This window comes from Poecilia latipinna, unplaced genomic scaffold (assembly GCF_001443285.1).
Source record: "Poecilia latipinna isolate Pla-1442-1.1 unplaced genomic scaffold, P_latipinna-1.0 Scaffold3081, whole genome shotgun sequence".
Taxonomy (NCBI): domain Eukaryota; kingdom Metazoa; phylum Chordata; class Actinopteri; order Cyprinodontiformes; family Poeciliidae; genus Poecilia; species Poecilia latipinna.
Genome location: NW_015115697.1, coordinates 27,421 through 43,979, shown reverse-complemented (window position 1 = coordinate 43,979; position 16,559 = coordinate 27,421). Strand labels below are relative to the sequence as shown.

General features: G+C 37.1%; 1 protein-coding gene across 6 annotated transcripts; it reads left to right on the top strand.

Annotated features, from left to right (window-relative positions):
- Positions 1-2,076: 2,076 nt before the first annotated feature.
- Positions 2,077-16,559, top strand: LOC106940074 (putative selection and upkeep of intraepithelial T-cells protein 1 homolog). Of its 6 annotated transcripts, XM_015022704.1 has the most exons (7): positions 9,353-9,647; positions 10,154-10,155; positions 10,692-11,039; positions 11,149-11,365; positions 11,725-11,789; positions 12,151-12,264; positions 13,401-16,559. In XM_015022704.1, the coding sequence occupies exons 1-7, from the start codon at positions 9,568-9,570 to the stop codon at positions 13,793-13,795; spliced, it is 1,221 nt and encodes a 406-aa protein (XP_014878190.1). In that variant the 5' UTR covers positions 9,353-9,567; the 3' UTR covers positions 13,796-16,559. The 6 variants fall into 6 exon arrangements, with proteins under 6 accessions (XP_014878192.1, XP_014878193.1, XP_014878191.1 ...); XM_015022706.1 differs by lacking the exons at positions 9,353-9,647; positions 10,154-10,155; positions 10,692-11,039 and adding exons at positions 2,077-2,374; positions 3,422-3,766; XM_015022705.1 differs by lacking the exons at positions 9,353-9,647; positions 10,154-10,155 and adding an exon at positions 2,079-2,374 and having other exon boundaries at positions 10,695-11,039.

Below are 16,559 nucleotides of genomic sequence, written 5' to 3'. Positions count from 1 at the left end.
TTTAACTCAGCAAGATGTGGGCGGAGGGAAGGTGGGCGGGCATTGGGAAGCGGTGTGGCCAAACCAGAGGCAACTGGTGTTGACGGTCTCTCAACACCGACTGTCACGCTATTTTCTATTCTCCCGTTCCCCGTGAATCAGGGCCCTGTTGCTCAATGGAACGACGATATAAAATTGTGTCTGATTAAATGGGTTGTAAACGCATTACGGGCCAGATGAAAAACACGTTATGAAGGCGACAACCTGATAAGAACCAAATAAACAATACCTTTCTCAGTAAAGTTCTCAACAGCCAAAAGAAAAGAAAAGAAAAGAAAAAAATAATAATTTGGGGCTCAACATCTGAACCAACCAGATGGTTAATGTGTGGAACCTGCCTTATAGAGTTCTGACAAGCAAACCAAGAGAAGCGTCATGTAAATTAATAAATAGAAATCCCCCTGTCAAGCAGTACTTGTTGAAATTTAGAAAATATCTGTGAGTCTGAATCTGAAAATGTTACACACCTGTTCTAGAACTGCCACCTTCTGGGAAGAAGTCGTCCATTATGTCCAAAGGAAGGTTTCCGTACATGTACTCGTTGGAATCCCTGATATCAATAGCAAAAAACAGAAAGAACTTGATAATACTCTTAGGTAAATACCACCTAAACAAATCTAAAGTGACTTATTTTGTTCTGTCTTTTCTGGTGTTTCCAAAAGACTCTGAACAGTGTAAACATCCCTGATCATAAAACACTTGATGTAATGTTTCCACATCCCCTTCGCTTCTATTTGTGTACATGTGCATTAATAATTGTCATGTATTGATTACCTGACAGTTATTAATATTATGGCTCCTTGGACTTTGGTTAGGATGACAAAAAACAACAAATATTTTTTTTAAATGCATAAAATATTAACAGAAAGGTTTTTTATTTGTGAGAAAATATAATATTTTTCTTTTCATTATATTCACTAATATGCTTTGTTTTCCCCATAATATATATATATATATACATATATAAATAAACCATTGTTCTTATAAACATCTTAATGTTTCAATAAGCCTAAAAATAAAAATAACATTTTGGCTGTTTTGAAATCACAGTAGACATTCATCATCTTTGAACGGTAAAGGTTGCAGCTTGATTTAGGACTTTATCATGAATTTAAATCTCACTCTATGCATTGGAAGTCAGTTTCTAAACTTCTGTGTGTCCTTCCTTTTTGTTTGGATCACTAACCAGTTTGAACATCTTGAATGTCTTGCATATGCAAAGAACATCCATTCAGAGCAAACACAGCATGAGTCATGTCATAAATGCTGTTGTCAGATAAGCAGTTAAACACAATGTGTTTCCGTGTTGTACTGTTTTAACCTGCCAGAGTTAGTCTAACAAAACACTTGCAGCCAGAGTCCTGACAACCATAACAAAGGATCATGACACACCAGAACTGCAAACACTTGCATGCTTCATTTACGGCCCTTTTAAAAGATTATTATTTTGTCTAAACTTCCAGCTGCACCCTGCTAAGCTGCTACATCTTCTCTACAATCACACTCTTCAGTATTTAAGCTCATGGAATTAGACTTTTCTTTGCTGGATTTTCTCCCTCACTTATAGCTATTTATAAATATATATAAACATAGTGTAGTTTTAATGTATCTTTTGCCATTTTTGAAGTGAAACTGCCAAAATGTATAGTAAAAACAACAACAACAACAAAACAAACCAAATTAGTAAATTAAAAATAATAACATTAATAATGATAATGTAATAAATGAAATTCACACTGTCCTCAACACAATCCGTTGTCAAATGCTAATTTCTTTTTAATAGTCTATTAAATATTATTGACGTTTTATGGTCAGAAAAAAGGTAGAGTAAGTCGAATGTCACAGCAAACTTTATTTGTAAACTGTGTGATTGAGACAGAAGCTGAATGGCAGTGAGTTTCCTTTTTCTTTTTTTACAACATGAGTAATGAGTAACTCGCCAGATCTGACGAGGTAGCGCTAATAGTCACAACACCTGTGATCGTTCTGCGCGAAATTCTGTTCCCCTGTGACAAGCCCCTTGACACGCCCCACTTATCAGATTTCAGGATGTCAGGTTGACGTCTATAAGAACGTTCCGTCTATCATCGCGTGAGGACGTAGACGGAGGTTACAAACAAGAAGGAGGAGAGCACGAGCACTTTAGCTACCGGGCACCGATTAACAGAGAAACGGCCAGACAAAGTTTTCGGATCGGGGCAGAGAGGATTTAGTGAAAGTTCCGTGAATGAAGTTGATGTGTTTTCGGATATGACATTCACATGCAGATCGTCGATCCGCGTCTGGGTCACAAACCCAGGCTGCGTCCTGTTCCTGTTTGGGCTTCTGTCATCAGGTACTGACATTTTCCTTTTTTTTTTATCAAGCGCATTTGGCTGCAATATATTGTTCATTTACGTATAGTGCGGGTCTTTTTTTTTTTTTTTTTACTTAGGCATTAGGGTTCACTTCAGCTTATCACTGCGCGACAAGTTATAAAAAACAAGTTCTGACGGTGATACATCGCAACGCTAACAGGAAGTGGGTTATTTGCAGCAAATTGTGGCGTCGAAGAAGTTAAACTTGTTGAGGTGTTCAAGACACGTCGATTGTTAAACGTTATGACTTTAAATCTTTACTGGGCTCGAAATAGATTTGTCTGTTTTTACCTAAAAGTAAAAACAATAAAAAAAATATAAAAAAAAGCTGTTCATTTTTTGGCAAGCCCTGACTGTTTTCTTAAGACTAAAGCAAATTTGCTCTTGTATAGAGGAACTAATTGAGTGTTTTGCATGTTTCCAAAATCTAGTTACTAAAATCTATCTGATGCATTTCACAAGAAAACTCATGCAATTTTAGCAGTTATTACATTTGTAAATGTAAATCAGCTACTTTTGGGTTTGAATTAAAAGCTGATTTAAACCTATAACCCATCACCTATACATTACTGTTCAAAAGTGTCAATAGAACAGAACCTTTCCAAACTTTCTGATTTAAGAATCACTTTCCTGAACGGATCGTACTGTAAATATTTGTTACTCTATGTAAACTCCACAGCAACATACTGTTTGTCAAAATCAGTGCAGAGCGGCAAATCACATAGAAGTGTGCTCTGGTCGGATTGGCTTTTAACAATTGTTCTCCACTTATGCTATATTCATTGGCAGTTTGTTTTTGCCAGGAGTTTGACTAGGCCATGATAACACATGGCTAAACTTTCTAAACCAGTCAGTTGGCAGTTTAAATGAACCTCAGATGAGAGATTAATACCTTAAACTTTGTTGGCAGCAGTGCAGTTGTGTTAATTTCACAATAATAATAACAACAACAAAAAACAACAACAAAAAAACCAGCATTGGATTTCTCTTTTCATAGTTTTTTTTATTGCTATTCTCCCCAGCAGGTTCAGCCTCAGCAGATATTGTCCCACAGACAATGACAGCCTTTGTGACTGAAACCGTCGTCCTGCCCTGTCGCATCACTGTCGATGGTGAATTCCCCACAGTGGAGTGGTCCAAGGAGGGCTTAAAGGAAAACATCACCTTACTGTACCGGGATGGCTGCGAGACGTTTGGGATGAAGAATCCGGGCTTCCACTACAGGACAAACCTTCTTTTGAACAAACTGAAGGACGGCAACATTTCTGAGATCATTTACAACCTGAGGGTGTCTGATGGAGGCAGGTACCACTGCAGGACCTTCAGGGAGAGGCAGTGGCAGGTTCACGCGATTATCATCCTTAACGTGGGTGAGTCTTGGTCTTATGTTTGACTTCGTGGTAGGATTATGCTTTGTACTTATCAAAAGTCCTATAAGGGTTGGTTGAATCTCATTCCAGGTGCCATGCCTGAGCCAAAGCTCACAGTTGTTCCCTCCTCTCCTGGTGGAGGAGTGACCCTGGAGTGTAAGGCAGAGTGCTGGTTCCCAGAACCTGACATAACGTTTCATGATGATGAAGGGAACGAGATTACAGCAGAAAAACCCACAAGAGGTCCAAACTCTACTGAATGTTTTACTGTTACCAGGAGAGCAGTTGTTCAGACTCCCATCAACAGGTAATTATAGGTTTATGTGTTTGAGATAAAGTCAGTAAAAGTAGCCAGTAAATGGCAAACCTTTTGTGCCTCCACATACTGTCTTTTCATTTATTCATGTGATAATTAGGGGTTTCGTGAGCAACTAATAGGGAAGGAGAACACACTACTACACTTGTTTTCCATGCAAGGCGACACTCCAGTTACTCTGGCACTAAAGCAACAAAATAATTTCCCCTTGTATATGGGGGAAATGTCTTACATCAGATATTAAAACATTGTGCTTAAATTACATATTCTTTCTTTTTTTCAAATGTTGAAATAAAAGTAAAATTGACACTTTGTCTTTTTTTTTTTTTAACCACAGAGTGACCTGCAGAGTCCATGAGAGAAAGCTCAATCAGACCAAGAAGACAGAAATTTACATTCCAGGTATATCGGATTACACTGATCTGAAATGAAACACCCAAAACATTCTTTCATGGTTGTACTTTAAGAGCTTCTGCTTTAGGTTTTTGCACTGCATAAATGATTGATCATTTTTAATGCCAGTTTGAGTTTATTGCATAGTGTAAAAACATGCGTTTAACTGAACATCACGGCCATGTTTACACCATATTAACATAAAAACTAAATTTGGTGAAAATTAGCCAGAACAAAGAGTAATAACTAAGTAGTAGTATTTACTTTGCATTTCTCCTTTTACACATGTTCCAAAAGAAAAACAACTTTTCTGATATGTTTTGCATCATAATATACAAAGTTTTTTCTATTAACATTTCAGATGACTGGATGAGGTCTTGCGGAAACATTCCAGCCATTACAGGAATCATCACTTTCTTATTGACAGGGTTAATAATATGTGCAATTGTTTTCCTGGTAGACAAAAAATCTTGCGGTAAGTATGCTCACTCCAGCCAAGTGATAAAAGAGTCACTGTTGGATAAACCAGAAAGCCACAAGGACTAAAATGTGGAAAAAGACTAAACCTGTCACAAACTTGCATTGTTATGCCATTCTTTATACGGTACACAAAAATGGTCTCAAAACAACAACGTTAAAGTTTATCGCAATAACTTCTGGGAAAATGTATTTTCTAGCAAAATTTATCGTGACAGGGCTAGAAAGGACAGGACACAAGACTACAAAGGTGTAATCGAAAACTAAGGATTCAGAGACTTGTGTTCAGGGATTCCTCTCCAGTTTTCTAATAGTCAGGTTCCAGTCTGAAAAGTGCACATCCTTCTTAGAACATCTCTGGGGCCTCATGTATAGAAGAGTGCGCAGTTTTCATACCAAAACAGACAAATTTAGAAAAGTGTGGCGCACAAAAAAAATCCAGACGTATAAAGTCATGCGCACGTGGCTGCGGGCCTTTCCTTTATAAATCCTAATTTGCGGGAAATAGAGCGCAGCTGCTGGTCGGCCCTGTAGCCACCCACAAATACATATGTAAATTAGTATAAATACCTGGAAGTCTGCCACCACGTGAAGCAATAACCATGGCAACATCCTTGTTTGTAGCAGTAACAGTATTTATAATGATAATAATAACAACTATATATTTTATTTAAAATGTGCTTTCAGAGCACATAAGGTCGCCTCACACAAAATAAATAAATAAATAAAGAGATGGTGCAAATGCCTGTTAGAACAGTAGTGCTTTCAGCCGGCCAGACAGAGAGTCGGAGAGTCCTTTGAGTGGGGAATGTGGACGTTTATTCTAAATAATAGAATCATGCGCATAAGTTGTACATTTACAGAAAAGAAATGCCTTCTGTCCATAAAGACGCATTCACAAAGCTGATGGCTCCACTGAAGGATGACTGCAGCTGGACCGGTACCGGTACCACACGGCTCCTTCTTTAAGTTTTGCTCAGAGCTCCAGGATGATCAGTCTGGACAATCTGGACGCTAATAAACCGTCATTAACATTTCCCGGCAGATCAATATGATCTCTGATCAAACGCTTCCTCTGAATCCTTCCATTGGGGGATGTTCTCCATCAGAGCCAAAGGGATCCACAATTACGCGGCTTCACCTTTGCACAGCTATTTATATGTGTGATTAAGGTGTGCATTTATATATGCACACCTTAATCACCTTAAAAATAATCAAACCTGAACTATTTGGAGTTAATCTGCTGTTCCAAACGCCCACCTTTTTTTTTCCAGTGAAAATGAAATTACCAGACCGATGCGTTGCATCTTTATGAGACAAAAACTGAGGAAATGTATTGTTTACATTTGAGTGAGGTTTTTACAACCTTCTATTTTTATTTTCTTTATTTTGTGTGCGTACCATGCTGTTGTCTGAGGATAAATGTGGTTCAGTCTTGTCGTTTACGTTTAAACAATGAAATATTAAAATCATGAAAAAAACATTGAGTTTGATGCTTCTTGACTACACTGAGTGTAGTCAGATTTCTGTGTATTTAGGTGAGTTTTGACATTTTGTAGTTTGATATTATTTACAGAAAAAGTTTGTGTGGCTGCCGCACATTTTCACGCCTGACAAGGTTCATTTTGTACATGCCGTCTTTGTGCGTAAAATATGGCGCGGCAAATTTTTTGTGCTTATGCACGCTTTGTACATGAGGCCCATGGAGACTACGGCACTCATGGCAAGGTCCAGTTTCAGTCAGCAAGTTGGGAGAAAAACCATTATGCCTAAAACAAGCTAGGAATTATGGTAGAAATTTTTTGTCAGGTATTTCATATAGGATTGATTCAATTCATCTTAATGTTTCTTGAATGAGTACAGACCATTTGCTTTAACTTCTGTCATTATGGAAGAAACTTGTTGCCAGCTACCTACGCACTACGTTATTTGGCATCGAGGGTAAACGGGTCTGTAAATGGTGCTGCCTTCCCAGGCACTCATAACATCCCTCAGTATTTCAAAGGGAAAGCTACATATACACTGGTGCTATTTATTGATTTTTAGCTTTGCTTTCAACATCGTCCCAATGAAGCTGTGTGCCAAACTCCTGAGGTTGGGTGTCATGTCATCTATTTGCAAATAGATCCTTGACTTTTTATGTTACAAAACACAAGTGGTCTCTTCTCTCATGCTCCTTTTATACCAATGACTACATGTCGCATCATGACTCAGTCAGGATAGTAAACAGTTTTATGAGTCTAGGGATCATCCATCATGACCTCTGATCTTAAATGACCTCTGGTACGATTGTGTCAACCATATTGTCAAGAAGGTACACCAAAGTTGTGTATACTTTTTTACAAAGGACACAACTTTTTAAGAGTTACTTCAACATTTTACTGTTACTTCTATTCCTTGATCTATGTGTTCTTGTGTATCTTCTGATCATGAGGAATTGTTTTTACCTCTTACCTTTTTATTTTTTTAGTTAGTCTCATATATGTTCTAACTGTGTCACGTTACTGTAATCTATTACTATGTTGGAGCAACAAAACAAGTTTTAGATGTATTGACAATAAAGTATTGTTTTGATTTAACTTGAATTGTTGGGTTTTACTTCTCTGGGCGTTTAAGTCTATGTGCACCTGGCTGGTATTTATTGAATGTTTTGTTCACGAGACTGGGAGTAAGATTACTCCTTGCTTTCATCCATCTGTTGTCTGCTCCCAGTTGTCTTTGCAGGTTTGTGAGGGAGATGGTGCCTATATGGGTTATTGGACGAGAGGCAAGATATGCTCTGGACAGGTCATTCATCTGTCCATCACAGGGCAACACCGACAGACACAGGACAAGCAACCATGCACACACATTCTCTAAGGGTCAAATTAGAGAGACAAAAAACCCCCTAAATGACCGCAGGCTGGTATCCCGATGCAAAGCTATGGCGCTGCTAACTGTGCCAAAGCCAGCCATCTGATAAGTTGGACATGATTTATTTAAAGAGCAAATGGTTGTCTGTGTACTGTTATCAGTCTAGTGAGTGNGACTCTGAACAGTGTAAACATCCCTGATCATAAAACACTTGATGTAATGTTTCCACATCCCCTTCGCTTCTATTTGTGTACATGTGCATTAATAATTGTCATGTATTGATTACCTGACAGTTATTAATATTATGGCTCCTTGGACTTTGGTTAGGATGACAAAAAACAACAAATATTTTTTTTAAATGCATAAAATATTAACAGAAAGGTTTTTTATTTGTGAGAAAATATAATATTTTTCTTTTCATTATATTCACTAATATGCTTTGTTTTCCCCATAATATATATATATATATACATATATAAATAAACCATTGTTCTTATAAACATCTTAATGTTTCAATAAGCCTAAAAATAAAAATAACATTTTGGCTGTTTTGAAATCACAGTAGACATTCATCATCTTTGAACGGTAAAGGTTGCAGCTTGATTTAGGACTTTATCATGAATTTAAATCTCACTCTATGCATTGGAAGTCAGTTTCTAAACTTCTGTGTGTCCTTCCTTTTTGTTTGGATCACTAACCAGTTTGAACATCTTGAATGTCTTGCATATGCAAAGAACATCCATTCAGAGCAAACACAGCATGAGTCATGTCATAAATGCTGTTGTCAGATAAGCAGTTAAACACAATGTGTTTCCGTGTTGTACTGTTTTAACCTGCCAGAGTTAGTCTAACAAAACACTTGCAGCCAGAGTCCTGACAACCATAACAAAGGATCATGACACACCAGAACTGCAAACACTTGCATGCTTCATTTACGGCCCTTTTAAAAGATTATTATTTTGTCTAAACTTCCAGCTGCACCCTGCTAAGCTGCTACATCTTCTCTACAATCACACTCTTCAGTATTTAAGCTCATGGAATTAGACTTTTCTTTGCTGGATTTTCTCCCTCACTTATAGCTATTTATAAATATATATAAACATAGTGTAGTTTTAATGTATCTTTTGCCATTTTTGAAGTGAAACTGCCAAAATGTATAGTAAAAACAACAACAACAACAAAACAAACCAAATTAGTAAATTAAAAATAATAACATTAATAATGATAATGTAATAAATGAAATTCACACTGTCCTCAACACAATCCGTTGTCAAATGCTAATTTCTTTTTAATAGTCTATTAAATATTATTGACGTTTTATGGTCAGAAAAAAGGTAGAGTAAGTCGAATGTCACAGCAAACTTTATTTGTAAACTGTGTGATTGAGACAGAAGCTGAATGGCAGTGAGTTTCCTTTTTCTTTTTTTACAACATGAGTAATGAGTAACTCGCCAGATCTGACGAGGTAGCGCTAATAGTCACAACACCTGTGATCGTTCTGCGCGAAATTCTGTTCCCCTGTGACAAGCCCCTTGACACGCCCCACTTATCAGATTTCAGGATGTCAGGTTGACGTCTATAAGAACGTTCCGTCTATCATCGCGTGAGGACGTAGACGGAGGTTACAAACAAGAAGGAGGAGAGCACGAGCACTTTAGCTACCGGGCACCGATTAACAGAGAAACGGCCAGACAAAGTTTTCGGATCGGGGCAGAGAGGATTCAGTGAAAGTTCCGTGAATGAAGTTGGTGTGTTTTCGGATATGACATTCACATGCAGATCGTCGATCCGCGTCTGGGTCACAAACCCAGGCTGCGTCCTGTTCCTGTTTGGGTTACTACTGTCATCAGGTACTGACATTTTCCTTTTTTTTAATCAAGCACATTTGGCTACAATATATTGTTCATTTACGTATAGTGCGGGTCTTTTATTTTTACTTAGGCATTAGGGTTCACTTCAGCTTATCACTGCGCGACAAGTTATAAAAAAAAAAGAAAACAAGTCCTGACGGTGATGCAACGCAAACAGGAAGTGGGTTATTTGCAGCAAATTGTGGCGTCGAAGAAGTTAAACTTGTTGAGGTGTTCAAGACACGTCGATTGTTAAACGCTATGACTTTAAGTCTTTACTGGGCTCGAAATAGATTTGTCTGTTTTTACCTAAAAGTAAAAACAATAAAATAAAAATAAAAAAAGCTGCTCATTTTCTGGCAAGCCCTGACTGTTTTCTTAAGACTAAAGCAAATTTGCTCTTGTATAGAGGAACTAATTGAGTGTTTTGCATGTTTCCAAAATCTAGTTGCTAAAATCTATCTGATGCATTTCACAAGAAAGCTCATGCAATTTTAGCAGTTATTACCTTTTATAAATGCAAATCAGCTACTTTTGGGTTTGAATTAAAAGCTGATTTAAACCTATAACCCATCACCTTAACTACATTACTGTTCAAAAGTGTCAATAGAACAGAACCTTTCCAAACTTTCTGATTTAAGAATCACTTTCCTGAATGGATCGTACTGTAAATGTTTGTTACTCTATGTAAACTCCAAGGCGATGTACTGTTTGCCAAAATCAGTGCAGAGCAGCAAATCGCATAGAAGAAGGTGCTCTGGTCGGATTGGCTCTTAGCATTTGTTCTCCACTTATGCTATATTCATTGCCAGTTTGTTTTTGCCAGGAGTTTGACTAGGCCATGATAACACATGGCTAAACTTTCTAAACCATTCAGTTGGCAGTTTAAATGAACCTTAGATGAGAGATTAATGCCTTAAACTTTGTTGGCAGCAGTGCAGTTGTGTTAATTTCACAATAACAACAACAACAACAACAACAAAAACCAGCATTGGATTTCTCTTTTCATAGTTTTTTTTATTGCTATTCTCCCCAGCAGGTTCAGCCTCAGCAGATATTGTCCCACAGACAATAACAGCCCATGTGACTGAAACCGTCGTCCTGCCCTGTCGCATCACTGTCGATGGTGAATTCCCCACAGTGGAGTGGTCCAAGGAGGGCTTAAAGGAAAACATCACCTTACTGTACCGGGATGGCTGCGAGACGTTTGGGATGAAGAATCCGGCCTTCCACTACAGGACAAACCTTCTTTTGAACAAACTGAAGGACGGCAACATTTCTCAGATCATTTACAACCTGAGGGTGTCTGATGGAGGCAGGTACCACTGCAGGACCCGCAGGGAGAAGCAGTGGCAGGTTCACGCAGTTATCATCCTTAAAGTGGGTGAGTCTTGGTCTTATGTTTGGCTTCATGGTAGGATTATGTTTTGTGCTTCATCAGACATTGAATCTTTATCAAGAGTCCTATAAGGGTTGGTTGAATCTCATTCCAGGTGCCATGCCTGAGCCAAAGCTCACAGTTGTTCCCTCCTCTGCTGGTGGAGGAGTGACCCTGGAGTGTAAGGCAGAGTGCTGGTTCCCAGAACCTGACATAACGTTTCATGATGATGAAGGAAATGAGATTACAGCAGAAAAACCCACAAGAGGTCCAAACTCTACTGAATGTTTTACTGTTACCAGGAGAGCAGTTGTTCAGACTCCCATCAACAGGTAATTATAGGTTTATGTGTGTTTGAAATAAAGTCAGTAAAAGTAGGCAGTAAGTGGCAAACTTTTTGTGCCTCCACATACTGTCTTTTCATTTATTCATGTGATAATTAGGGGTTTCGTGAGCAACAAATAGTGAAGGAGAACACACCACTACACTTGTTTTCCATGCGGGGCGACACTCCAGTTACTCTGGCACTAAAGCAACAAAATAATTTTCTCTTGTATATGTTTGTACGGTAGAACCAGCCGATGTCTTATGTTAGATATTAAAACATTGTGCTCAAATGACAAGTTCTTTCTTTTATTTCAAATTTTGAAATAAAAGTAAAACTGACACTTTGTCTTTTTTTTTACCACAGAGTGACCTGCAGAGTCCATCAGAGAAAGCTCAATCAGACCAAGAAGACAGAAATTTACATTCCAGGTATATCAGATTACACTGATCTGAAATGAAACAAACATTCTTTCATGGTTGTACTTTAAGAGCTTCTGCTTTATGTTTTCTTGCACTGCATAAGTGATTGATAGTTTTTAATGCAAGTTTGAGTTTATTTCGTAGTGAAAAAACATGATCTATCACCTTTAACTGAACATCACGACCAAAATACACCATGTTAACACAAAAACTATGTTTGGTGAAAAATTAGCCAGAACAAAGAGTAACTAAGTTAAGTAGTATTCACTTTGCATTTCTCCATCTACACATGTTCCAAAAGAAAAAAAAAACAACTTTTCTGATATGCTTTGCATCATAACGTATAAAGTTTTTTCTATTAACATTTCAGATGACTGCATGAGGTCTTGCTCAAACACTTCAACCATCACAGGAATCATCACTTCCTTCGTGATGGGGTTAATAATATGTGGAATTGTTTTCCTGATAGACAAAAAATCCTGGGGTAAGTACGCTCACTGCAGCCAAGTGAAGAAAGAAACATTTTTTTCTAAATTACTTTAGTTGTATGTCATTTTCTTTGGCTTCAGATAAATCCTTACTTTAAAAAAAGTCACAAAACACAATGAAACATCCTACAGAAAATGTCATAACTAATAGAAGTAATTGTGCAGAACATTGTACTTGCAATAAGCTGAAGGACATTTTAAAATAGGAGATGTGCAGCACTAACATGACCTGAACATTGCTACACAACTTTGGGAAAAATACATACAATGGTAGAAGGAAAATATAAAAAAAAAACATTTTGCAAATAAACATCAGAAACACCTGACCTACATTTGCATTTTTCCCTGAGATACAAGCAATGGAGAGAGCACCACAAATACATGGAGGGTGGCGCTCCTGTCAAAGTGAATTTTTCGGCTGACATTTTAATGCTCTGTAAGGGGCAGGATATGAACAATACACTTAAACACAATGTTACCATGTGAAACAAGATTGTGGCAACATCTTGCCAAACACAAGTCAATCCTGCAAGGAAATTTGTTAAAGCTTAAAAAATAGGGGTGTGCTGTGGTGGCGCGGGGGTTAAGCACAACACACATATGGAGGCCTTAGTCCTTGAGGGCAGGCTCGATTCCCAGCCTGGTGACCTTTGCCACTTGTCTTTCCCCTTCTCTCATTACCCACCTTCTTGTCAATTTACTATCAAATAAAGGCCACTAGAGCCAATAAAACCTTAAAAAACAAGAAAGCTAAAAAATGAAGAGTGAGGTGTAGGTTCAATAATAGAACAATACATATACTATATTTAAGGGATACAATGGGATAGTGTAAATCAGCCTGGTACTGTGTCTAAATTCATTTGTAATAATTTTGAAAATTATGTGTCATTTTCCTTCAACTTGAAAGTAGAACAATGCACCACTTTGTATTGGTCAACAACTTAAAATCCTAAAAGCACACATTGAAGTTTGCTGTGAAAGATTTTTAAAAAAAATATTCCAAACGGTATGGAAATGATTTTAACACTAATAAAATAAGTTGCACATAAAAACATTTTCTTGGCAATGAAATATTTGAAAAGTCACGAGTGAAGCAAGTGCTAACGGATATTTCCTTTCTGTAATTGCACAGGGAGAGGACTTCACTTATGTCTGTCAAGAAATGGAAATATGAAAGAAGCTGTTCAAGAGAAGGAAAAGACGGACAGTAATGAATACAGACACAGTGGTACCTCACAGAAAGAGCAGTCCACAGATAACTCCAGAACCTCACTAGATGGCAGAGAGCCAGTAACCCAGCCACCCAGCTACAACGCGTCCACAGGACAGGACACGTCCACTATGAAAACGTATGAAATGACTGCTGTAAGACCAAACAAAACCCCTAGCTTACTGAGCAACGACAGGTCTGTTTCCCTTTCCTCTCTGCTCTCTTCCAATAGTTTTCAAAAGACCTTAAGCTACCAGTCAAATGCCAATGAGAGCTCAGAGGCACTGTTAAATGAACAAGAAAACCACAACAACTAAAATGTGGCAAGGACTAGGTCATTTTAAGTTAGTCCGATAATTTCAAGCTAAATTGCAAGAGAACTTGATCATTTTTATTCCCATGAAATTAGAATAGGAATTTTATCTCCAGATAAAATTTGCAGGGTATTTTTTTTCTGGAGACATTGTAGTGTTTTCAACGTAGCTGTTGGTGACACCAAGTTAAACCACAAATGAAGACCCTGGAGTTTAGTTGCAGCTTGTTTAATGGTCTTCATGAACATGTGGTGAAAACTGAAGTGACAAAAAATATGCTCCATCTCAACATGGAGAGACATATATACCCAAATTTAGTGGTTCAAGTTCACTAAAGTAACATTACAGGAAAATCAACAATAATATGCGACTAAACAGTATAATCTTCCATATAATACAACTTGCGGCGTTCCTGCATGACAATTCAGAGTGGATGGCATCTGATAACATTTCCATGCTGCCTCTTGCATGTGAACCTGTCTTCGAAGCAAAAAACGGAATACCGGAAGTACGTAACCGGAACCGGAAGTAGAATTTATCGATAATGCATTTTTTATTTTTTTCATGCAAACTTATATAAAGCATGAATTGTTTAAACAACTTGCAATCATTCTTAATTACACCGAAATATTTTTAGAATTATTTACTTAACCTTATGAACTTACTTATTTATAGAAATGTCTTAAGAACAACACAGACATCATTATGTGTTTCATTTTGTTGTGTGTTATTTTTATTTTAATTGTGCTTTGGTTATTTTGCGTCTTTTGGATATTTAAGATATCTTTCAGTTCCAGTGTTAAGAGCTCTTTACAAGATTTTAAGTTTTTAGATATTTGAGAGTGAAAACTTGCCTTGTTATTACATTATCGGTAACCTCTAAGAAGATGCATTGTCTAGCAAAACTGACGGTGATAGGCCTCAAAGGATCAGGACAAAAGCCTACAAAACTTTAATTTAAAACCAAGTATATCAAGACTTCTGCTCAGCAGTCTTCAGTTTTCTTATCCTCGGGTTTCAGTCTTAAAAGTGTACATCATTTTTAGAACATCTCTGGTCTTGTACGAAAAAGATATTGCAACTATCACCATATCCAGTTCCAGTTAGCAATTAGGCTTGTTAGTGAGCCAAACAAAGTCTTAAATTATGTGGGAATAAGACTAAAACAATCTTTCCATAATTTAGTGTTAGACTTTTAAAAAAATCTATATTTACTGAATATTTTGTTGTACTAGAATTTTGTTTAAACATTAAATTAAACAGGGAACTGGCCTTTGTAATTGTGACGTAATTTGCAAGTGACTCATTAGGTTACTACTGACTGACACTTAGGTTGTTGGAGAGTGGTTGGGTGTTTGACTGTACTTTTTTTTGCATATCTTTTGCAACACATTCTAAGATGTGTGTTTGAATGTTTTCTCAGGTGTTTTATGAGTGTTTCACTTCAGCCTAACATTTCCTTGATGAGTACACCATGTTGTCCCTATTCATGCTGAATTTTTGTAAATTGTAAGTTCTGTCAATTTAGTTTTTCTTTAGACAGAATATACTTCAGTTAGTTTAGAAACAAAATTTGTAATTAATTTTATTAAAAATAGTTTATATTATTTTGGTAACTTTTATTCCTTCTACTTTAAGTGATTAAGGACACCCTGTGTCCGGTGTGATGACGGGATGTTTTTGGAAAAATTTTTTTAACACCACTTTTTGTACTTGAAACATCAGATCAAGTTAACTTTCATTTCCATGTGTCTTGTAAGAGTTTTTTTTATATATAAATTATTGTTCTGTCTATATTTTTGCAAGAAAATATCAATTTTTTTTTTTCAAACAATCAAGTCGGAAGTGCGTTCAAGGTCTTTTCCTGTAAATCTTTGCTTTTGGAACTTAGAAGGCCGCGACACAGACTATTTGGTTTAACTTCTATCATTATCAAAGAAACTTGTTACCACCTACCTTCTACTTTATTCGATGCTTTTTGTTGGCACCTGATGCTGATGTGTCAGGTCTGCTCTCCCGGGTACTCGCATCGTCCCTCCATGCTTCAAAGGGAAAGCAACATATACACTGATGCTATTTATCGATTTTAGCTTTGCATTTAACATTGTCCCAATGAAGCTGTGTGGCAAACTCCTGAGGATGTGTGTCATGTTATACATTTGCAAATAGATTCTCCATTTTTTTCTTTTACAAATCACAAGTGGTCTTTTCTCTCGTGCTGTTTCTACACCAATGACTGCATGTTGCATCATGACTCAGTCAAGATAGTTACATTTTTGGACACCACCACTGTAGGGCGTATGATGTAGTAATAATCAAACAACTGCACATAGCAGAAGTCTCCTTCTACACATAAAACAACTCGAGTCTCAGAATATATAAAACCAAGGAGACAGTTGTCGAAAAGCAAAAATATAATGCACCCACTGGTCAGTGTTGGAGTAAATGGTTCATTGTGTCTAGGGACCATCATGACCTCTGATCTTAAGTGGTACGATCGTGTCAGCCATGTTGTCAAGAATTTACACCAAAGTTGTGTCCTTTCTTAAATCTGTTAACATTTTACTGTTACTTCCAGTCTTTAGTCTGTTCTTATTCATGTTTATCTTCTGATAAATCAGGAGGAATTGTTTTTACATTTTACCTTTTCACTTTGCATATGTTCAAGCTGTGTCAAGTTTCTGTAATGTATTGTCGTGTTGGAGCAACAAGGCAAAACAAGTTTTAGACATATTGACAATAAAGTATCATCTTAATTTAACTTGAA

What these genes read in the sequence shown, in the direction of transcription:
- LOC106940074 (XM_015022702.1), top strand. Translation starts at nt 9,568, where the DNA reads ATGACATTCACATGCAGATCGTCGATCCGCGTCTGGGTCACAAACCCA. An exon ending in TGGGTTACTACTGTCATCAG is followed by an intron (nt 9,656 to 10,691) that starts GTACTGACATTT and finishes TATTCTCCCCAG; the next exon opens with CAGGTTCAGCCTCAGCAGAT. An exon ending in GACAGAAATTTACATTCCAG is followed by an intron (nt 11,790 to 12,150) that starts GTATATCAGATT and finishes TTAACATTTCAG; the next exon opens with ATGACTGCATGAGGTCTTGC.